This window comes from Homalodisca vitripennis, chromosome 5 (assembly GCF_021130785.1).
Source record: "Homalodisca vitripennis isolate AUS2020 chromosome 5, UT_GWSS_2.1, whole genome shotgun sequence".
Classification (NCBI taxonomy): domain Eukaryota; kingdom Metazoa; phylum Arthropoda; class Insecta; order Hemiptera; family Cicadellidae; genus Homalodisca; species Homalodisca vitripennis.
Window position 1 is genome coordinate 161,224,805 of NC_060211.1, and position 24,534 is coordinate 161,249,338.

Below are 24,534 nucleotides of genomic sequence, written 5' to 3' on the forward strand. Positions count from 1 at the left end.
GTCAGTGTTTCAATGTTGCTGGTGCGTATGCGTAGCGTGCTTTTATGCTCTAATCTTGGAACTCATGCTGTTCAGTTATCACTTAAATATACTTTAAGTGGCAATCTATTGCAACACTCTTTAGGTTTGAAGTTCAGATTTATTTATTCAGATTTTACACTTGAGATAGAGGGTTGATTTCAACCATCAAAACGTAGATGTTTTAACATATACAGATAACAAATATAATATCCTATTACCATTCATATTATCCGTCATAGTAACAAAATCTAAAAAGGACTTTTTTAGGCAAAACAGTCTAAATAATAAAGTAAAACATAAATTTATCAATGTAAAAGTGTTTTTGTGTACTAATGGAAGGTTACTACAACTTCAGATGTAATTAATGGCACATAGGATGTTAAAAGGCCATTGATTTTGAATGTTGCTTCTCTGTTAAGTGCTTTTCCAAGTCCTTACCAAAGCACTTGCACGTACACACGCACACATACACTATATTCTCTGTTAAAGTGTTTACCCTTAAGTTTATTTGCGCTCAATAAAATACATTGTAGTAATATTACATTGCTTAAGTTGAGGAAAACTCAAAAATTACATTTATGCTCTACCATAATAATTGTAACGTAAACTTTATCTATGTCTGTCATATTAAACTGTCGTAACGATTATAGTTTCATTTTTATAGTAATGTGCAAGTGACAGAGTATAAATCATTTATATTTTATGTTTCAGTCCAGAATAAGTTACATATAAACTGTATAGCCTACCAAAATTATCGACATCTATTCAAATCTTGATAATTCCAATAAGTTAAATTAGAATTTTTGGATCAAATGGAGTTTTATCCCTGTCTCTTGACCCTCTAGTTCAACAAAGTTGCATGGAAAATGTTACGTCTATAGCTCATTTCATTCTCAATATGAAACAAGAACAGACTGAAATAAAATTTTACATCCCACAACAAACACAAAATACATTTTGACAGCCTAAAAAATTTTAAGCTTAAAAATAATCATAAAAACATTGTGGTATTAGTAGTGGTAGCATGATCGAGCGGCAAGTCAGATTCGGGTTCGTGTCCTGGTAGAGAAAATCAACTCTTTGTTAATCAAATAACATCAGTTTCGAAATATTTTTATAAATGGTACATTCCACATTTTAGTTTATTACGTTGGGTTGCAGACCATTTTATAATAAAATGCTCTATAAAAAGTCTACATACCAAGTCACCGAAAGATAAACTTTTATCCCAAGTTGAAATGCCGTATTTATCCCAGTTTCTTTAAAGATTGTTTTCTTCTTACAAGTTTCTCGTTGCCATCATAGTTACACAAAGAACTAATGGGTATAGTTAAATGAAGTAAACACTATTAACTGTATTAAAATTAATAGTTCTGGTTTTTTTTGTGTAAATACATACAATGAGGTTTTAATTTATATACTAACAGCTCCATCGGCGAAATACAATAATTAATTTAAAGCATATTTGCATTATGACGATATAAAATCAGAGTTTGCAAGCTAACTTTAGGAATTGAGTAAAGCTGCCCACCATAATGAAGTACTGTATTACAAAATATTTAAACTGTTACAGACACTTTATTTCTGTCGTTTTGTCTGTACTAAACAGTTGGGTAGTTGAATTTAGTATCCATAACTAAACGAGTAAATTCAACACTAATGTTATTGCCTACCATATAGAAACTCTTATTTGTATGAATTCATGAAATAGTTGGCGGTTTTTAAAATACAATTATGCTAGGATTATCTCAATCACGTAGAATTAAGACAGCCATGTTTTTTTCTATTTGCAATGGTGTAATATTATTGTATACATACAATATTCACTTTAATTAAACACTACCATCTTTAAAACCTTATTGTATATTACAAAATGCATAAGTATAAATAAATATAATAACTGGGATATCAAACATTATATTTTAAAAATTGTAGAGGGTTGTATATCGAGAGTTGTCTAAGAGTAACTAAATATAAATTAGTTTGAGATTGCTAAATAATTATGAAAAGGTATGAAATTACAGTAAATATATAATGTGAAAGGAATATGAAAACCATTTGTGGATTAAAATTCTCAACGGCGAGATGGAAAAGTAGTATGTATAAAACGTTATCACATGTTACTGTACACATTTATCATATGTCTGCAATTTAAGTCTATCTCGTGTCTATCTGATAAGATATGTAAGCGATGAATGTGAAAACGCAATGTGACTCTAAACACTGTGTTTTATTACCAATTTACTGCAGGACATCAAGATAACAGTTTCCCTCCCGGGAGGAGTGTATTGTGTAACATTGGCTGAAATACAGTGTTTCTAAACACGTGTACATATTTGGACTAATATTTTTTAAAGTAAAATGAGAATTAAGATTTTCTTATAAATATGATGAAATTTAAATATGACCTCTTAATTTTTCACATTTCTCCACGGGGTGTGGCCGAGCGTTAGCCAATATGTTTACATACATATTACGCGTAACCATTGTAGCAACGACAACATTTCAGAATAATATATTTGTAGTCAATTTGAGTACAATGGTATGAAATTATAAATGTAACATATTAGCACAATACAGCTTACTCATACAGTAAAATAAACATGTTAGAGTAAAAAGACAATGTTAAAAGTCAGCATTGTAGAGTACTCTTTCCTCGTAGTACACTTCCTATATTCCGGGCACTTTTATTACCTAAACAATGTTATGAAACCTAGTTCTCTAATCAAAAATTTGAATTTATTATATTTCAAGTTTTTAAGAAACATTTAATCTGAAGACTTATACTTTTGAACCAAATTTATTTCTACATAGTCAAGAATTAGCTCTATTTTTTTGTATATCTAATCATGAAATTTTGCAGAGCTTCATTTAAGCAGATCACTCAGAACGCTTTTGCCTGGGCGGGAGGAAGGACATTTTTTACAATTCTCTGTTTTTCTACTTGTCTGCAAGAAAATCTTTAGAATGAAATGAGCTATGTAATAATACCTCAATCTGAAGAAACCAATGTTTTGGAAGCTTCTTTTCAATCACAATATTTTTAATGTTCGTAAAGATTCCTTATTTCCCCCCCCAAAATCCAAAAACATTACATGTAACAAAAACTAAGTTTGAAAGTGGTCTTAAAATTCCTTTTACAGTGTATGAAGGAACTGTCATACTCGTAAATAATTTTATGTATTATTGGGAGTCAACGAGGGACAGATACTGTAACTTTTCTTGGTCCACTTAAACTATTTTCTAAGGAGGTTGCGATTGCGCAGTTGCATGTCGTAAGAAAGCAATTTAAAAATCACACATTTCTTCATTGCAATTTTAAGAAATAAGATGTTTTAAATCGAGACTCATCAAGAGATCCGATTTAAGGTAATACATATTAATTCATACCTCTAAATGTATTTGAATTTCCTTTTTAATCTTTTTCTCAGAGGATAATTACTCATGATAGAGTATTTGGAATTAAAGTAGTTTATACTTCATATTTCCTTTTCGTCTAAACTGGTCTGAAGGATATTGTTCATTAAAGCACAAAATATAAATTATTACTCAACCGTATGTAGTATTTAGTTCATCCCTTGCAAAGTTACATTTGGGAGCTGGAAGAAAAGAAGTAAAATACAAGTATATATATATATATATATATATATATATCGTATGGGGGACAAAGGCAGCTATCCATAAATAAATAAATTAAAAATTACAATTATTAAAAAGTACGTAAGAACAAAGTTCTTGAGTCATAAATTAAAAATAATATTAAGATCTCCCGTCACAAAGCTAAATCCAAATTACTGAGCCAGTTTAGAGACCCATCCTCTAAACCACTTAGACCAGCCAGACCACCAGAAAACAATCGCAAAGGGCAGTCGTTTACAATGTGCTCCATTGTCTGAGAGTTTGCGCCACAATCACACGTCTGGTCGTAAGTAATACCCCACTTAAATTTCCAGTGATTGCTTCTCCCAACCCCAGTTCGAAAACGATTCAATAAAACCCATTCCTTTCGAGGAATTTCCAAGCCACCCGCTGCTTTCGTAGGATCGGATATCAAGAACTTGTTCCGTCCATCGAATGATTTCCAGGATGACGCCCAGTTAGCATTAGGCGTAAAGTTCTCCTCTATCAACTGGGATGCTGTTCGTAGTGATGGCTCGCGTGATTTGAGCCGGCTATCTTGCTGAGGAAGGTCGCGCGTAACGGGCAATTCTGGATTGGACACGATCTTATTGAACTCTCTCAGAAGAGCCTCTTTGCGTCTAATCTCAGGTGGTGCTATATTGCTCAGCACTGGGAGCCAAGGTGTTGGTGTTGCCATGAGAGTTCCAGTAATTGTCCTCATGGCCCTATTAAAAACGACATCAATCTCTCGCACATGTGCGCTATTAAACCACACAGGAGCACAATATTCAGCAGCGGAGTACACAAGGGACAAAGAAGTGGTACGCAGTACTTTTGCGTTGGCTCCCCAAGTTGATCCAGCAAGATGCTGTACTATATTAGCCCTTGTTTTCAGCTTTGCCGATGTCTTTTGAAGGTGACTTTTAAAAGTGAGAGATCGGTCTAAGGTAACTCCCAGATACTGCGGATGTGCATTATGTTTCAATTTGACACCATCAAGAGTTACATTTAACTTGTAGTTCGCCAGTCTGTTATAGGTGGAAACATGATACTTCAGTTTTAGTAGGATTTGGATTTAGCTTCCAGGCTCTAAAATAATCTGCGAGGACTGAAAGATCATCAGTGAGTGCCTGTTCTGTTTTCTTTATGTCATTATGTTGGTAGGCTAAGGCAATATCATCCGCATAAATAAACTTTCTGGATAACGATGTTGGGATGTCGGCAGAGTACACGTTGAACAACAAAGGAGCAAGTACTGAGCCCTGTGGAAGGCCATTTTTAAGTTGCCCAAAAGAACTTTCCTCACGGCCAAGGCATACTTTTATAAGCCTGTCGCTAATCATTGAATTAAAAAGCCGCAGAAGGAAAGGGCAAGGAATTAGATTATAAAGCTTTACTAAAAGGCCTTTTCTCCAGATAGTTTTGAAGTTGCAGTGAGGTCTATAAAGGCTGTAGAGGTTTTTGTTCTCTTTTCAAAACCATTCTCAATAAAAGTTGTTAGCGCAAGCACCTGGTCGCAGCAGTTACGACCAGGTCTAAAGCCAGCTTGATCTATAGGAATGCTGGCATTGAGAATGGGAAATATTCTATTATAGATCAACCTCTCCAGCAGCTTATAACACACACTCAGCAGGGCTATGGGCCTATAGCTCTCAATACGCTCTGGGTCTTTGTTGGGCTTCAAAACGGCGATTATTTAAGATCTTTTAAATGCTGCAGGCAGGTTACCTGTAGCCAGTATTTCGTTGAACACCGTAAGAAGCCAGTATTTAACTTTGATTCCTGAGTACTTTAGGAATTCTGGGAAGACATTATCGATACCGGCTGCCTTCCCGACTGACAGAGCGGAGATGGCCACTTCAATTTCATCAAGTTCAAATGCTCTCGATATTTCCAACTGAGCTTGCCGACTGCTTTAAATTCGTTTAACTTGTAATTAACCAGCTTGTCAGATGGGTGGCGATCAGACTTGGACAAAGCAACAATACGCTTTGCTATTGCACAGGGTTTCGGATGTGACAAAGAACTGTTCGTCGAAGGCTTGCCGGTGGAGAGCTTTCTCAAGAGGGACCAAGCTTTACGGCTACTATGGTTGAACTTAAGATTTTCCATTGTGTGTACCCACTTTTCTCTTCTTGCTTTTTCAAGAGATTGTAGCAGCCGATCAGCTGTTTCTGTGTTCCCGGTGTCATTGAACTCACTGTAAAGGTCCTCACACTCTTGACTCCAACCTGGCACATAGCTCTTTCGAAATCCTCGTGGAATGCACAGTTTAGCAGTAGCCAGGACTAGCTCTGTGAACCGGTCATAGTTTCTTATCGTGGGAGTGATGAACCTGATGCCATCATCAAGCCTGGATGTAAAGGCTTTCCAATCAGCTTTGTTAAAATTCCAGCGAGGCCGAGGGAAGGATCTTACAAGAGGAATCTTGATTCCGGCTGAAATAAGCACAGGCCTATGCTGAGAATGAGGAAAGGCACCAAGAACTTTCCTCCCAACTGCTAAAGGCTTAAGAGAGCGGGCACAAGAGCAAAAACATAGGTCTGGAGTATAACCACGACGCCAGCGGGCTGAATAAAAAGTGTGGGCGTCTTTTGCATCATGTATTAATATTAAGTTGTTATTTTCAGCCCAACTAGTTAAACTCGTACCATTGTCGTCATCCGATGAGTATCCCCACGAGCTGTGATGACTGTTAAAGTCCCCAATGTAAAGGACGGGGTGTCCAAATATGGGAAGTACTGTGTCAGACCATTGTCTATTAGGTGGTTTGTAGACATTTACTATAGTTGTTTCTGACACTTTCACCACCAGTACAAAAATATCGTCATCACAGCTCTTGTAAATCGGGGACACATCATCGATGCCCTGCCTAACATAAGTTGACACTCCGTATTTTCTGTGGCCAATGGCTTCTACAAGTGTATATCCAGGGATATTGCCTCTTGCACAGGTGTTAGAATTCTCAATGTGAGTCTCCTGGAGTGCTAGGACATCGACGTTGTTCTTTATCATAATTTTGCTTAGGCACTCACATTTAGATCTGCTAAGCCCCTCGGCGTTAAAATAACATATATTTAAAAGAGAGCCAATATTTAAAAAATCAGTACTTGTTTATTAATATTGTAACTGTATTAAAATACAAGTAAAAATCTTATTTTGACAATTTACGTGTTTTTGCGACAATTTTAGCAGATAAGGGCACAATGTATTTAAAATTCAAGTTATGCTATAATAAATATCTTTACAGTATGAAACTTGAACTATAAAGTGATATGAATACGTTCTTAATTACTTTTGAAAGCGAATTGTTTTCTTAAATTAATCGATAGAGCAACCAATCAACCAGTTGGAGGGGTTCTCTGCAGATTGCATTGACAGATCAACCCACACATCACGTGACTAATCATTTCTAGCAATGACGTCATAGCCTATCTCGTATGTGACCTAGTTGGCAATGACATACTTATGTATATAAAAACATTTCGTTTATTTATGTATTAAATTAGACATACACTATCCTAAAAACTAAATAATAGCATAAGGTAAAAAGATTACTTAAGCCGAATTGTAAATCTGATTGTCAAACTTGAGATTTAAGACTTTGAACATTTGTATTTCCTTTATATTTTTTGATACTGTAAAAGTTTACATAGTAAGTGGATTTGAAAAGTACAATAATTAAATTATATTCTGTATGCCATGCATGACTTTTAATTTATATACGCATTGTGAAATATATTGCTTATGAATTACAAACTGTATGATTACGGTACGTCACGTAAAGTTGGAAGTTAGATTATGTGAGGTAGCGTTCGATTGAACTATGCAAAATCTGATTTGGGGGTTCATCAAGTAAGGATTGACTGTGAATGATTAGGATTTATTAGAAGGTTCGGATTAAGGATGTGTACATCCGGCGGATGTTTGTTTCGCTTTGTATTACGAATATCCTTTCCCACGGCGATCTGTTTTTGGTCATTAATTTTTTTACTAATAATTATGTATTCCTTAAAGAACATAATTGCACATGTAAAAATGTAATTGAGAAATTTTAAGCAATAAAAAGATTCCATTACATTTTATAGCAATGTTGGTATTGCCTTCACATGTATTACGATATACAATGTATAAGCAATATTTTTTATATTATACTAAGTAAGTGCAGTAAGCATTTATGGTCCATTTATATGCAGTATGGTTATGCAAGTTTTTTAATTATGCATTTCGTATTAGAGTCTGTAAAATACAAAATTTAAGTTCATGCAAAACCAAGCAAATAGACTGTAATCTAGGATAAAGTAAATAGGTTCCACGATGACTGTGTACAAAACTCTGCATCCATCACTAGATATTGACTTTCAATATGTGGGACTGCTGTTGATACTCACTTAAACGTTATTTCTTGCTTACATAAACATATTTAAAAGCTTTATACATAAATGATCACAGTCTATGTTTAGAGATATTACATAATGAGCAGCCTTTTAACAAAATAGGGAAACATACACCGAAAGGACATTATTACACCTGTCTTGTATTAACACACTTTTGAAATAAACAATTTAATCAGGTACACAAAAGAATATTGGACACTATAATTGTCATGAAATATGATCAAAGTTACCCGTACCTATAACAGAATATGCGAAACGATTACAAAATTATATTGTTCCTTACTTGTTTAATCACTCGTATAGATAATAATAGTACACCATAAATCTTTTAGAAATCGTGTTCATTAACAACTATTGGAAGGAGTCGTAATTGAAAGTAATACTTGGTTTTTTTAACTTACCTGTAAACATCTTTGAAAGCAAAGACAAAGAACACTGGAATTTCATTAACGTGACTTTGCATCCCACCTTTTAAAACAGTTTTTCTCAAAATAACGCAAAAGCACATAACTCACATCTTCTGTACTTTTTGATACACATATATACCTCAGAAAGCTATGATATTAAATGCTAGATTTCTTAACTAAGCTTTAGTAAAACGGCTGTTTTAGTGATTAATTCAATCATTAGCTAAGACATAAAACTCTACACGTTTGTACAAACGTACGGAACATATATAATAAATCAGGCAGTAGGTTGGATTTAATGTTAGTTATATTAATGTTTATATTAACACTTTTAACGCACACCAGTTAGCAGATTAAACTAATTGTCCTCTGGTCTGCAAGAAGAGGGACAGTTTAAAAGAAATACATGTATACTTAACGATGGCGATCACAACTTAACGGCGATCATAACGATGGGTTAGTATTTTTTTTTAAGTATTGCGGCAGAAAAAACACCGTATTGTACTGTCATGCCGATAACACTTTCCTTTCCCCGTTTCTTATCTTGTTTCTTTATTTTCTTAACCTACTTTTGTTGTTATTTTGGAAGGTTTTTGTTTCATTTTGTACATTATATACGTTAATTGTGTACTAGTGTTTTTATATGTATCCATATAGTACACGGAAACGAGTGTATTGCACCAGTATTTATTTAAATTGAATTATTCTATTTCTGTTTCATACCAAATTTTTTCATATCAAAAGTTATTTGGAAGGTACTTAGTTTTTATAGCTACATGTTTTTTAAATATTTTAACATAATATTCATGATAGAAACGGTAATATGCAAAACAAATAATCATAAAAAACATTGTGATATTAGTCGTAGTAATATGATCGACCGGCAAGTCAGATTCGGGTTCGTGTCCTGGTAGAGAAAATCAACTCTTTGTTAATCAATCTTTATCAACAGATATTTTCCCTTGAAATGCAACTGCAGCAGCGTATTTTGGTTTAAAAATGCGAATAATGTTTCTATTGTAGAGCAAGGAAACCTATGAACCAGTTGTAAACAAAAATGTGTTATAAACATTCATAATGTATATTTGATAAAATTTTAAAAATACATGATGAGTATTGGTAATGTTTAGTTATTTTTATAACGAATGTTCCTAAATAGCTGAATTTACAAAGGTATTCAGTTACTGATGGAATAATTTTCTGAAATATGACGAGACCTGCGTTTTATGTGGCTATCAAACCGCAGATGAAACCATCGAATTATCGCCGACAGTATATCGATACCATCAGATTGACAAAACATTACAGAGAAAAATATATTGACTTCTCACAATTATTTCTACCATACATAACGGTGAATTTTAGACATGTCATTGACATAGTGTTGAACTGCCAACTTTTAAATAAAATTTGAAAGCCTGTGAGAAGTTACTTGTAGATCTCGAAGGGTAGTATTACTGGTTTCTTGTGTCGATGTTTAATATAAAATATAAAAAATACTGTTATCTTCGAATTCCTTCCATGGACAAAAATAGACTTTAGCAATAGGCCTGATACAATCGTAGGTGTCGTATGTTTCAATTTTGTGTAATATTTTGTAATTGTATAACTATTTTAAGTAGAGTAAACATCTATTTGGATTGAAAAAACGTTATAGTTGAGCATTGTTTCTTTTAAATGTAAACGTAAAAATTTAGTTTTAAGTTTTAAATTTGTATTACTAAATTTTACTTTGTGTTTTCACAAGTTCTTACTGCTGGTACAATTACAGGGTATGTTACAATAAGCCTATAAATTAATGACACAGAACTTAATAGTTTTAACCTTGATAAAAGCTTTCTACAAAGTCCTTTCCACTTCTCATTGTCTCGAGGCATGTAAGGGAGAAAATAGATAACATCAATATCGTAAGTAATTTCCATGTGTTAGTAAATACATTGACAACAATATTACGTCCCGTTACAAATAACAAGATAGCAAGAAAGTAAGCAGTTTTGTATTACCATCCGAGTATTTGTTGTTAATTTGATTTATAAATAAAGTTAAGTTGTTTTTAAATCTTCTATATATATAAAAATGAATGTTTGTATGTTTGTACTTTATGGAATCGTGAACTATTGGACCGATCATGATGAAAATTTGTACGTATATGTATTTTTCTACGGAGAAGGTTTATATGCTATGTCCATTGATGTTATCCCTTTCCCGATTCAGGATTCCGCCCCACTGGTTACAGAAATACCCATAAGAAATGCATTGCAGCAAACATATGTTAACGTCTTTTCAAATTTTTAATCAGCTGTTCTTTGTATATTATAAAATATAGAGCTGTCAAATTATTTAAAATGTAAGTACAATTAAATAGTTATGAAGGATTAATATTAATAAAGTTAGAAAGCATCTATCCGTGTGTGAACAGCCGGTTCAATTGGATCGGATACATTATGTGATTCGGAGTGCTGATTAACATCTTATAAATTCAAACGCATTTTTTACGTTGTTCCCGTACAATTATGCCTCCAAAGCGACAAGCAATTGGTCGATCTACACCTCAAGCTCGGAAGAAAAGAGCAATACGAGCCTCAGAATCAGACGAGCAACGAGTATTAAGGCTGGAAAATATTCGAGTACATGCCGCTGAAACCCGTTCGACGGAATCATCTGAACAACGAAAATTGAGGTTGGAAACTAATCGAATACGTACTACTCAGGCCCGTTCGTCTGAGACAACTGAACAACGGGAAAGAAGGCTGCAAAATATTAGAATAAGCAACGTTCGACCAAGACAAACGTTGCACATTGATTTAAATCTTGCTGCATTCTATTATGATAGTAATAATGATTACAGTCTTCATCCAAGTGTCGTCATTGGAAAAATGGATAAAATTTGTATGTATTGTGGCGCCCTTAAATTTAAGAATGAAACACCAGGAATGTGCTGCGCCAATGGAAAAGTTATACTGCCAGAATTACATCCACTACCCGAACCACTATCAACGTTGTTATCAGGTGTTACACGTGAATCGAAGCATTTCTTGGAAAATATTCGCAAATACAATTCATGTTTTCAAATGACATCGTTCGGTGCAACTAACATCGTGCGTGAAAATTACATGCCAACATTTAGAGTGCAAGGGCAAATTTATCATCGTGCCGGATCGCTGCTACCATTGCCGGACGCAGATCACAAGTTTCTTCAAATTTATTTCATGGCAAACAGTCATGAACAAATTGAACAACGATGTCATTACAATGCAGGCACTAAACGAGAAATCGTGGCTGCGTTACAAGCCTTTTTCGATCAACACAATGAATTAGTTCAGTTGTTTAAAACCGCCATTCAACAAATGCCAGCCGATGACTACGCAGTTGTAATTCGAGCAGATAAAAGACCCGTTGGCCAATACGAAAGACAATTTAATGCACCAACAGTTGATGAAGTGGCGATCGTGATAGTTGGCGAAGAATTCGAATCACGCGACATAATTCTTCATCGCAGAAGTGGTGACGTTCAACGAGTCTCCGAAACTCATCGTTCATACGACGGATTACAGTATCCGATTCTGTTTTGGCGAGGAGAAGATGGATATCATTTAAACATCAAAATGAGAAATCCACAAACAGACGAGGAAACGAATAAGAAAGTCAGTGCTATGAATTATTATTCGTATCGATTGATGATTCGTCAAGACGCTGAGAACCACATACTAAAATGTCGACAATTGTTCCATCAATACATTGTCGACATGTACGCGAAGATTGAAACCGAACGACTCTTATATATTCGATTGAATCAAACCAAGTTGCGGTCTGAAGAGTACATCCATTTACGAGACGCAATCGTTAATGATGGTAACAAGAATCCAAACGAATTAGGAAGAATGGTCATATTACCATCGACATTCACGGGAAGTCCACGGCACATGCATGAATATGCACAAGATGCGATAACATACGTTCGCGCATACGGTCGTCCAGATTTGTTCATCACATTTACATGCAATCCTACGTGGGATGAAATTAATGAACTTCTGTTAGCTGGACAATCATCTTCGGACCGCCATGACATTACCGCAGGCGTATTTAAACAAAAATTGAAATCTTTCATGGATTTTATTATCAAGCATCGTGTTTTTGGAGAGGTACGCTGTTGGATGTATTCCATTGAATGGCAGAAAAGAGGATTGCCACATGCACATATTTTGATTTGGTTAGTCAATAAAATTACGCCAAATCAAGTTGACCAAATCATCTCAGCAGAAATACCAGATAAAGACATTGATTCAAACTTATTCGACGTCGTTACCAAAAATATGATTCATGGTCCATGTGGCGCATTTAATAAAAATTCACCATGCATGTCTGATGGGAAATGCACGAAACGATACCCAAGAAACTTGGTTTCTGAGACCATTACTGACAATGACGGATACCCACTGTATCGTCGACGATCAGTTGAAGATGGCGGCAAATCCATCGTTCTGAAAGTACGAAACGTTAATGTCGAAGTCGATAATCGTTGGGTTGTTCCATATTCACCATTGCTCTCAAAGACCTTCAAAGCACACATTAATGTTGAGTATTGCAATTCAGTAAAGTCGATTAAATACATTTGCAAGTATGTCAACAAAGGAAGTGACATGGCAGTCTTCGGAGTAGGGAATGTAGCGGCACCGCTCGATGAAATCAACCAATACCAACTTGGACGCTACATTAGCAGCAATGAAGCAGTATGGCGCATCTTATCATTTCCAATCCATGAACGACATCCAACAGTAGTACATTTGGCAGTGCATCTCGAGAATGGACAACGCGTGTACTTCACAACAGATAATGTACGTGCAAGAGCATTGGTTCCACCGGCAACAACTTTAACTGCATTTTACTCATTGTGCCAAGATGATCATTTTGCAAAGACTCTACTTTATTCTGAGGTACCGAAATTCTACACGTGGAATGCATCGGCTAAAAAGTTTCAACGTCGCAAACAAGGTAAAGTAGTTGAAGGACATCCCAATTTGTATTCCAGTGACGCATTGGGTCGTCTGTACACTGTTCACCCGAACAATACCGAATGTTTCTATTTGCGATTGCTGTTAATCAATGTACGTGGACCGATGTCCTTCCAAGATTTAAGGACAGTCAACGGTCAGTTATGCGCCACTTATCATCAAGCTTGCCAGAAACTAAATCTTCTTGAAAATGATGCCCATTGGGACACTGCACTCGCTGATGCATCGAATACTGCTCGACCACAGCAAATACGTACGTTATTTGCTATCATTTTAACAACCTGTTTCCCATGTAATCCAAACGATCTTTGGGAAAAATACAAGGACAACATGAGTGAAGACATTCTACATCGTTTGCGCATTGCGAATCAAAATTCGGACATTCAATTCACTCCAAAACGTGTATAATGAGGCATTGATTTTGATTGAAGATTATATGTTTGGCAATTACTAACAAGGCACTGGTGCAACTGGGAATGCCTGATCCAAACCGACCAGCGAACAACCTTTTCGATCGTGATTTGCAACGAGAAACACACTTTGATACTGTCGAATTGGGGACATTTGTTCAGATAAATCTTCCGCAGTTGATTCCAGAACAACGCATTGCGTATGACAGAATTATGCGTGCCATTACAGAACAGAGTGGTGGACTATTTTTCCTACATGCGCCTGGTGGTACAGGGAAGACTTTTCTTCTTTCACTCATTCTGGCAACCATACGATCACAAAATAATATTGCACTGGCCATTGCATCATCTGGAATTGCGGCAACTCTTTTGGATGGTGGCCGAACAGTGCATTCAGCATTGAAACTGCCGTTGAATTTGCAAAACACTGAGACACCAACATGCAACATCAGTAAAAACTCTGGAATGGGCAAATTACTCCAAACGTGTCAAATTATCATATGGGACGAATGTACAATGTCTCACAAGAAAGCATTGGAAGCAATTGATCGTACACTGCGAGATTTGAGAGGAAACGAACAGATCTTTGGTGGCGCACTCATTTTATTGTCTGGTGATTTTCGACAAACGCTGCCGGTTATACCACGTTCAACACCCGCTGACGAACTTAATGCATGTCTCAAATCATCAGTTTTATGGCGCCATATACAGAAATTGATTTTGAAAACCAACATGCGTGTACAACTACAACAGGATGCATCGGCTGAAAATTTTGCAAAACAATTGATGGATATTGGAAATGGGCGAGTGCAAATTGATGAATCTACGCAATGTATCACCTTGCCAGCAAACTTCTGTAAGATCACAAAAAGCATAGATGAATTGGTGCAAAAAGTTTTTCCAAACATTGCACAAAGCTACAAAAATATTCAGTGGCTCAGTACGCGTGCTATATTAGCAGCCAAAAATATCGATGTCAATACCATTAACTTCAATATTCAGAATGGAATACCTGGCGAAACAACAATATATAAGTCCATCGATACTGTGGTGAATCAAGACGAAGTTATCAACTATCCAACTGAATTTTTGAATTCGCTTGATTTGCCAGGCATGCCACCGCACGTTCTTATATTGAAAATTTGCGTACCCATCATTCTTCTTCGAAACATAAATCCACCACGACTTTGTAACGGAACCAGACTCTCAGTCAAGAAAATGATGAACAATGTTATCGAGGCAACAATTTTGACTGGAAAATTCAAAGGTGAAGACGTACTGTTACCACGTATCCCAATGATCCCAACAGATATGCCATTCGAATTTAAACGTTTGCAGTTTCCGGTGCGACTCGCTTTCGCAATAACTATCAACAAAGCACAAGGACAATCGTTGCAAGTATGTGGATTGAATTTGGAGAATCCATGCTTCTCACATGGGCAGCTCTATGTGGCTTGCTCACGCGTTGGAAAACCTTCTGATTTATTTGTTTACGCACCAGATGGAAAAACAAGAAATATTGTGTATCCCACAGCCCTTCAATAAATATCGAATTTAATCGAAACGCTGCAATGTCACAATTTTTTCGGAATGAACAAAATCAATAAGGTGACTTAAAATGAATTGTATATGTGTGTATTGAATATTTCCTTCAAATTTATTGAATATTTCCTTCAAATTTATTTTAGTTGGTGGCGTAGCAACGCGCGCAGGGTAAGCTAGTAACCAATAAATTTTTCCTAAAAGAAAGAATACTTGTTTTTATTTTATTATGAATTTATGTGTATTTCAGTTAGTAAAGAAGATAACAACCAGTTAGCAGGTGATCGTTAAATATAACACAAGACTCTTAATTTCATTTGAATTAAATTTATTATACCTGTTTTAAAACCGCTGAAAAGACTAACAGATAAGAATGATTCTTAATGTATACGATATTTGCCTAAGTTTTATAGTTTTCTAAAAATATAATACAATATCTGAAGAAAAGCATTCAACTGTACTCACTGATAACAACGGCATTGCACACTCATTAAAACTTTAAAATAATCTGTATGCAATATAATTAGTTATTAATCAGTTACTATGGTAAGAACAGTCCACATTCCGTGTCAGTCTCTAAGTAGATGATAATCGCAAACTAAAAGTGTATCTGCAGTAAGAAGAGCTATATGATTGTTCATTAAAGAATTAAACTTTACTGAAACAAGGCACTAAATGAAGACTGTGCTACCCTTCTCTTATGAATGACTCTATTGGAGTGTATTAAGAATGAAACATTACCATTTAGTATTTCGGAACGGTTCTCGCATAATTATCCTTAGCGCGTACTAAATTAAAAATATGTTAATTGAATAAGAAAAATAGAAATCAACGTATGTTTAAAATATTCGTTTGGGTTTTTGAGCACGTAAACATTTTTTTAATGAAAAAGAATTTACTAGTACTATTTTGATGAAAGCGATTTCTGCACACATTGTACAACTCTTAGGTAGATATCTAACAGTAAAAATTGAGGCCATCCACACACTTCTTTATCGTACAGGGTGTTCTTTTTATACTTCAACAATCCAATCACAATAATCATTAATATTAAATAATGAATACATAGTGTCATAATGAATACATTTAACACATCACGGTCACTTTTATATAGTGCTGATTGTTTGAAACACATTCTCTTTAACAATTGTAAATAAACATAACATGTTTTTCACATAAACTTATTTACGACAATTCTCCCACGCTGAACAGAACCCTAGGATCCCCTCAAAGTGGTTTCTAAAGCGAATGTACTAATGAGTTCTGGGAAGCAGTCAATAGACACTTTGTTGTCACTAAACACTGTATATTTTCTTTTACAAGTCCATTTTAATGAATGGACGTTTCACTTGTATCAATTCAATTGGCTCAACACCTGTGATGTCTGGTTTGTTTTTAGTGGTCGAAGTTTGTGAGTCCTTTTTTAGCTTTATTGGTACTTTTTGTTTCTTCTGAAGCTTCTGAAGTAGTGAAAGTTTGTTAATTAAAACATGGCGATACAAATTCGTCGAGTTTTGTGTTTTACCTGTAGATATAAATGGCTGGATTCGTGGAGGAGTTTGGTAACATATTGCAGGATTGAAAGATGAGTGTAAGTTTGTTGTCTAATATTCAATTTAAATTTTAAAATTGGCAATACTGTAGGGAGCACACGGGTGTTATAGCGATGGATGCGGAGATCGGGGTGGATTCTAAAGAATTCCTCGAACTAGCTGTTCCAAAATTAAGCGGTTATACTTCCCCACCCCTTTATCACAGTAGGTACATTCCTATCTTAATGTCCTTACGTTGCTCGCACTTTGTATGTGTGTTATTCAAATTAGGAATGTAAATTGTAATTATAGTCGTGGTTCAAGAATTATCGAAATTTATTGTTGGTTATTGAAAAGTTTAACATTTTTATTTCCTATTCAAATATATAATTTATTTACGTATATTTCCCAATCTAAGCTTACTATTGTAAGTATTCTGAACGTTTTGTATAAGTATTTACCAACACTTTTTAGCGCACTTAATTTAAACATTCGAAATAATTTGATATCTTCAAAAGTAGCAATACAATTAATAATACTAAACAATGTTACAATCATATTGAATCATTAGAATGCTAACTTAAAAAATAAAAATAAAACAAGATCAACGATCGAAACAACATGATGACAATTATATATAAACATGACATTCCTATAATTAACGAAAATATATCGTATAATTATGTATTATAATTACAAGCGCTGTCCAGCTTGACAAAATAATGGATTTTGCCCAGTTTTTACGACTATTCCATAGAACCAAGAACCTGAAGGAGAATAATTTGTATACACCGGCCTATATCACATGCAAACTCTGCTAGTTCTTGTCTGATCAGCCACACACATGTAAAGGGCCCTTATTACGTCGTTATTACTTGCACGTCATGCTTTAAAACTCTTATTGCATGACAAATATTCCCGTTAGCATTATTTCAATAACAATATTTCCAAGCAAGACAGTTATTTTTCACATTTCAGGATGAATAATATGTAATTCAGAAATAATAAGTTGCTGCTTCAATGAAATGACCACTCTTTGCCCACGAAAAACTGATATTTTGTAAAGATTAAACTGGGTGTTCCGTTATTTTGCAGATTCCAAGTCTTTTCTTTTCTTGTGCTATAGTTGAATATTCGTATGTAAAATCGTACATAACTTCATAGGCTATGTACGATCCGATCTAAACTAGATGTTATTATGTTATCATTAAAAAAGCATTTATATTCTATTCCTTCATAAGGATTTCTCATCCATATTTTTATATTTGCTAACCAAAAGTGATCTGGAAAACAAGTCAGAAATCTTGCGTTTATCTTACTGCCTGTAAATAAATGTATAATTAAACTCATTCAGGAATGTTGCATAGCGAAGTAAACGTGAATCTGTTATTCCATACAGGTCATTTTTGGATTTAAAATTGATTGCAATAGTGTAAAATTCCTCCCAAACAAATACCACTAAAACTTTTCAAAGGAACAGAAAATGGCGGTAGCTCCTTGTCCAATTTATAGCCCCTTTAAGATGATGACACTGATCTTGAGCATGTGAAGTAACAATTAAATTGTTATTAAAATGGGCCTGATTGTGCTTTCTTGGGAGTAATAACAATCCAGATAATAGATTTTAACCTGCATCTGTACGCAGGGTAAAAGAAAAGTTTTGGTTAAATTAAAAAAGTACTTTATCACTGACTATTTCCTGTTTAAGTTCACAATTGAAAATCCATTTAAATTTAGAGTTAATCATAAAAAGATGGTTTTAAAGGCTAAGGGGTTTAGATGCATCCGGAATACACTTTGAGTAGTTCCTGTAAGATCACGAAGCTCCTTAGCTGATTCTTAGGAGGGGATGCTCTGTTAAAGATTTTTGCGATTTTGTCAGATTTTTTCAATCATTATTATTAATAATTTAGGTAAATTATCTCTTGCGCTGATAGCATTCATTTCTCAAATTAATGAATATGAATATGAATATGTTATTGCATTGTACTGTTATTATAGACCTACAAGTATGATACGCGTTATAGAAATCAAGGGTACAGCTCATCATATTCTATTTTATTTATAAAAACTTAAACTCCTCGATTATATAGTATATATCAATCAGTGGAGAAATGAAAGGTAATTTATAATTGACACATAGTCTGACATGCCCATCAGACTTACGTACTACTACATAAGGTGAACTCCATTCATGGAATCACACCATTCATAATATTCCACTCTTGTAATAACTTTTTCTCGTAATTTAGTTGGATTTAGGGTAATATAAAATGATATTCCTATAAATATTTAGTTTTACTATTATATTTAGTCATTTTTCCGAAGAAGACATAATAATGAACCATTCCAGAATCTTTTTTTCGTACTATGCACGGAGAGATCATTCATTGGAAGGGATTTTTTTTTCTTGTATCTATAACACATTAATTTGTAACATTCTAAATTTTTTAATAAGATGACATATAAGGATTCATATTTTTAATCTAAATAAAGAAAATCCAATAAGACGTCAGATATTACATGTGACGCATTGTCGCCAGAGATCGCCTCCGTCGCGTCTCAACGTGAATTGTCGCTTGCTTTGTGTTGTTGGGTTAATCCGTCTGAAATATTCTATTTTTGCGTTGTGACATCGAAATTATTAGGATCATAACTCACCTAGATGTATCATGTTTAAAAGGACCATTGGATTTCGGAAATTTGCCATTTCTATATGTTAAAGAAATTTACAGTGCGTTTCAAAGTTTGAGATATACTCCCTTTTTTAGTTTTCATAATGTCCTAATTGATAAAAATCTTATAAAATAATAAATTGTTGGTAAACAATAATAAACAATGGACTGCCCCTCAAGGTACCAGAGATGTATCTGACTGGAACATGAATGGTATTGTCCAAACTGGAAAGAAATAACTCAAGCGATGCCATAGCACAGGACCAAGATAGGAGCACAAATATAATGTCACACCTAACTATCAAAGGAGGAAAACTGACAAGGAAATCAATTACAAATAAATTTTTCAGCATTTTCAAATAAAATGTTGTAGGTGGATATATAACGTAAAATAGATCTTAATATTTGTATAGTAAATAATAATTTGTTTATATTGGTTAGCAAAGATTTTAAACATGGTTGTCTAAATGTATTACATCAGTTTGTAATTTCTTAGTTTACGTACACATAAATACACATGGAGAGTGGAGAAGGGTTATCAATCCTTCGTAAGACATACTTCCTGTTGGTTACATTTGGTTACATAAAATACTGTTTTATTATTACACGGTGAGTTTTTCAGATTTTACTCAGCAACAGAGAAGTTGTAAGCATCCTTGATATTCAACCGATTACTTTCAAATATTAAAATTAGGAACTGTAGAGAATGTAACAAGTAGAGAGTCACTAGCTTAGCGCTATACATAAAGTGTGTGTAAAATGTATGGAACACCTTAATATTATTAGCAGCTATAATTTATAAAGTCTTCATAATGTAATACGGCTACAGTAACTGCTTTTATATACAATACCTATCCCACGCCTACACTGGGGGACGCCCGTAGGGAGTGCGGTGGAAATTTTAAGTGAAAGAGGACGATATCCATATCACATTAAAGGTGCTTATCATAATATATCAAATACCACTTTATAAGATTTGTGCAATACAAAACGGCGGCTGTTATAATAAAAATCATTATTGTAACTTAACTTAAACGGCCGGCTTTTTCCAGGACTATGAATTAAAAAATAGTGCACTTTGGGTGCATCCATAGACATGCAACCTTGTGGATAGTAGTGGGAAAGTTATCTGCTGGGGTTTTGAAAATATTAATTTTGAAATATTTTACATCATCTGTATATTCAAGTTGAGTGTTTAATTTATCTCCTCCCATGTTTAATTACTCTCCTTTAATTGCAGCATGTGGTATGTGACGCTGTCTCAGGCTTGACACCTGGAATCTGAAATCATGTTCGTCTGAAGAGATTCAAAGAAAGTCGGTGACGAAGAAGCTCTAAACGAACCTTTCGACATCAGGTACACCTATAACTAGGTGAAGTGACAGTCTCATTATCAGATACACACTAACGATGCTTCTTATACAATTTCTAAGCACAGTAGAGCAACCGAGTTTTCTAAACATAACGTTATCTATATATCCAGAGTAGAAATTTGAACATATTGCAGTTAACTAAATTGATGTTCATTAAATAATGCGCTTTTATTTCAGAAATTGGTACACACATCCTGACTTAAGTTCTAGGTCCAAAACGTAAGGCTGAAGGTTGCTGTCTTTAAACCTCCCTCTCCCGACAATTGCCTTCTTGTTCACATTGTATCAGATAACGCCCCGCTACAACCCAGAGACTTGATTTACTCTCAGTGTTTCAATTTTGCTGGTACGTATGCGTAGCGTGCTTTTATGCTCTAATCTTGGAACTCATGCTGTTCAGTTATCACTTAAAAATACTTTAAGTGACATTCTATTGCAACACTCTTTAGGTTTGAAGTTCAGATTTATGTATTCAGATTTTACACTTGAGATTAGAGGGTTGATTTCAACCATCAAAACGTAGATGTTTTAACATATACAGATAACAAATGCCCGAAATCCTATTACCATTCATATTATCCGTCATAGTATCAAAATAAAAAAAGGACTTTTTTAGTTTTTAGGGAAAACAGTCTAAATAATAAAGTCAAACATAAATTTATTAGTGTAAAAGTGTTTTTGTGTACTAATGGAAGGTTACTACAACTTCAGATGTAATTAATGGCTCATAGGATGTTAAAAGGCCATTGATTTTGAATGTTGCTTCTCTGTTAAGTGCTTTTCCAAGTCCTTACCAAAGCACTTGCTCGTACACACGCACACATACACTATATTCAATGTTAAAGTGTTTAACCTTAAGTTTATTTACGCTTAATAAAATACATTGTAATAATAGTACATTGCTTACGTTGAGGAAAACTCAAATATTACATGTATGCTCCACCATAAGAGGAACGTGGATTTTATCTTTGTGTGTCATATTAAACAGTCGTAACGATTATAGTTTCATTTTTATAGTAATATGCTAGTGACAGAGTATAAATCATTTATATTTTATTTTTCAGTCCAGAATAAGTTAGGCCTACATATAAACTGTATAGCCTACCAAAGTTATCGACATCCATTCAAATCTTGATAATTCCAATAAGTTCAATTCGAATTTTTGGATCAAATGGAGTTTTATCCCTGTCTCTTGACCCTCCAGTTCAACAAAGTTGCATAGAAAATGTTAAGCCCATTGTTTTCAATGTCAGCTCATTTTATTCTCAATATGAAACAAGAACAGACTTAAATAAAAATTTACATCCCACAACAAACACAAAATACATTGTGACAGCCTAACAAATTTTAAGCTAGAATAACGCTCAGAACACTCTTCTTCGAAACATAAATCCACCACGACTTTGTAACGGAACCAGACTCTCAGTCAAGAAAATGATGAACAATGTTATCGAGGCAACAATTTTGACTGGAAAATTCAAAGGTGAAGACGTACTGTTACCACGTATCCCAATGATCCCAACAGATATGCCATTCGAATTTAAACGTTTGCAGTTTCCGGTGCGACTCGCTTTCGCAATAACTATCAACAAAGCACAAGGACAATCGTTGCAAGTATGTGGATTGAATTTGGAGAATCCATGCTTCTCACATGGGCAGCTCTATGTGGCTTGCTCACGCGTTGGAAAACCTTCTGATTTATTTGTTTACGCACCAGATGGAAAAACAAGAAATATTGTGTATCCCACAGCCCTTCAATAAATATCGAATTTAATCGAAACGCTGCAATGTCACAATTTTTTCGGAATGAACAAAATCAATAAGGTGACTTAAAATGAATTGTATATGTGTGTATTGAATATTTCCTTCAAATTTATTGAATATTTCCTTCAAATTTATTTTAGTTGGTGGCGTAGCAACGCGCGCAGGGTAAGCTAGTAACCAATAAATTTTTCCTAAAAGAAAGAATACTTGTTTTTATTTTATTATGAATTTATGTGTATTTCAGTTAGTAAAGAAGATAACAACCAGTTAGCAGGTGATCGTTAAATATAACACAAGACTCTTAATTTCATTTGAATTAAATTTATTATACCTGTTTTAAAACCGCTGAAAAGACTAACAGATAAGAATGATTCTTAATGTATACGATATTTGCCTAAGTTTTATAGTTTTCTAAAAATATAATACAATATCTGAAGAAAAGCATTCAACTGTACTCACTGATAACAACGGCATTGCACACTCATTAAAACTTTAAAATAATCTGTATGCAATATAATTAGTTATTAATCAGTTACTATGGTAAGAACAGTCCACATTCCGTGTCAGTCTCTAAGTAGATGATAATCGCAAACTAAAAGTGTATCTGCAGTAAGAAGAGCTATATGATTGTTCATTAAAGAATTAAACTTTACTGAAACAAGGCACTAAATGAAGACTGTGCTACCCTTCTCTTATGAATGACTCTATTGGAGTGTATTAAGAATGAAACATTACCATTTAGTATTTCGGAACGGTTCTCGCATAATTATCCTTAGCGCGTACTAAATTAAAAATATGTTAATTGAATAAGAAAAATAGAAATCAACGTATGTTTAAAATATTCGTTTGGGTTTTTGAGCACGTAAACATTTTTTTAATGAAAAAGAATTTACTAGTACTATTTTGATGAAAGCGATTTCTGCACACATTGTACAACTCTTAGGTAGATATCTAACAGTAAAAATTGAGGCCATCCACACACTTCTTTATCGTACAGGGTGTTCTTTTTATACTTCAACAATCCAATCACAATAATCATTAATATTAAATAATGAATACATAGTGTCATAATGAATACATTTAACACATCACGGTCACTTTTATATAGTGCTGATTGTTTGAAACACATTCTCTTTAACAATTGTAAATAAACATAACATGTTTTTCACATAAACTTATTTACGACAATTCTCCCACGCTGAACAGAACCCTAGGATCCCCTCAAAGTGGTTTCTAAAGCGAATGTACTAATGAGTTCTGGGAAGCAGTCAATAGACACTTTGTTGTCACTAAACACTGTATATTTTCTTTTACAAGTCCATTTTAATGAATGGACGTTTCACTTGTATCAATTCAATTGGCTCAACACCTGTGATGTCTGGTTTGTTTTTAGTGGTCGAAGTTTGTGAGTCCTTTTTTAGCTTTATTGGTACTTTTTGTTTCTTCTGAAGCTTCTGAAGTAGTGAAAGTTTGTTAATTAAAACATGGCGATACAAATTCGTCGAGTTTTGTGTTTTACCTGTAGATATAAATGGCTGGATTCGTGGAGGAGTTTGGTAACATATTGCAGGATTGCTTTTTACACTCATCTTTATGAGTGTAAGTTTGTTGTCTAATATTCAATTTAAATTTTAAAATTGGCAATACTGTAGGGAGCACACGGGTGTTATAGCGATGGATGCGGAGATCGGGGTGGATTCTAAAGAATTCCTCGAACTAGCTGTTCCAAAATTAAGCGGTTATACTTCCCCACCCCTTTATCACAGTAGGTACATTCCTA

At 34.3% G+C, this 24,534-nt stretch overlaps 2 protein-coding genes across 2 annotated transcripts; both read left to right on the forward strand.

Annotated features, from left to right (window-relative positions):
- The first annotated feature begins 11,517 nt into the window (after positions 1-11,517).
- Positions 11,518-13,866, forward strand: LOC124363687. The gene has a single exon (XM_046818947.1). It carries the CDS (start codon positions 11,518-11,520, stop codon positions 13,864-13,866), a length of 2,349 nt encoding a protein of 782 aa, XP_046674903.1.
- Positions 13,867-13,934: 68 nt separating this feature from the next.
- On the forward strand, positions 13,935-15,413 carry LOC124363688 (ATP-dependent DNA helicase pif1-like). The gene has a single exon (XM_046818948.1). The coding sequence runs from the start codon at positions 13,935-13,937 to the stop codon at positions 15,411-15,413; it is 1,479 nt and encodes a 492-aa protein (XP_046674904.1).
- Positions 15,414-24,534: the final 9,121 nt, after the last annotated feature.

Coding starts and splice junctions, on each gene's coding strand:
- LOC124363687 (XM_046818947.1), top strand. CDS start 11,518: ATGACATCGTTCGGTGCAACTAACATCGTGCGTGAAAATTACATGCCA.
- LOC124363688 (XM_046818948.1), top strand. CDS start 13,935: ATGCCTGATCCAAACCGACCAGCGAACAACCTTTTCGATCGTGATTTG.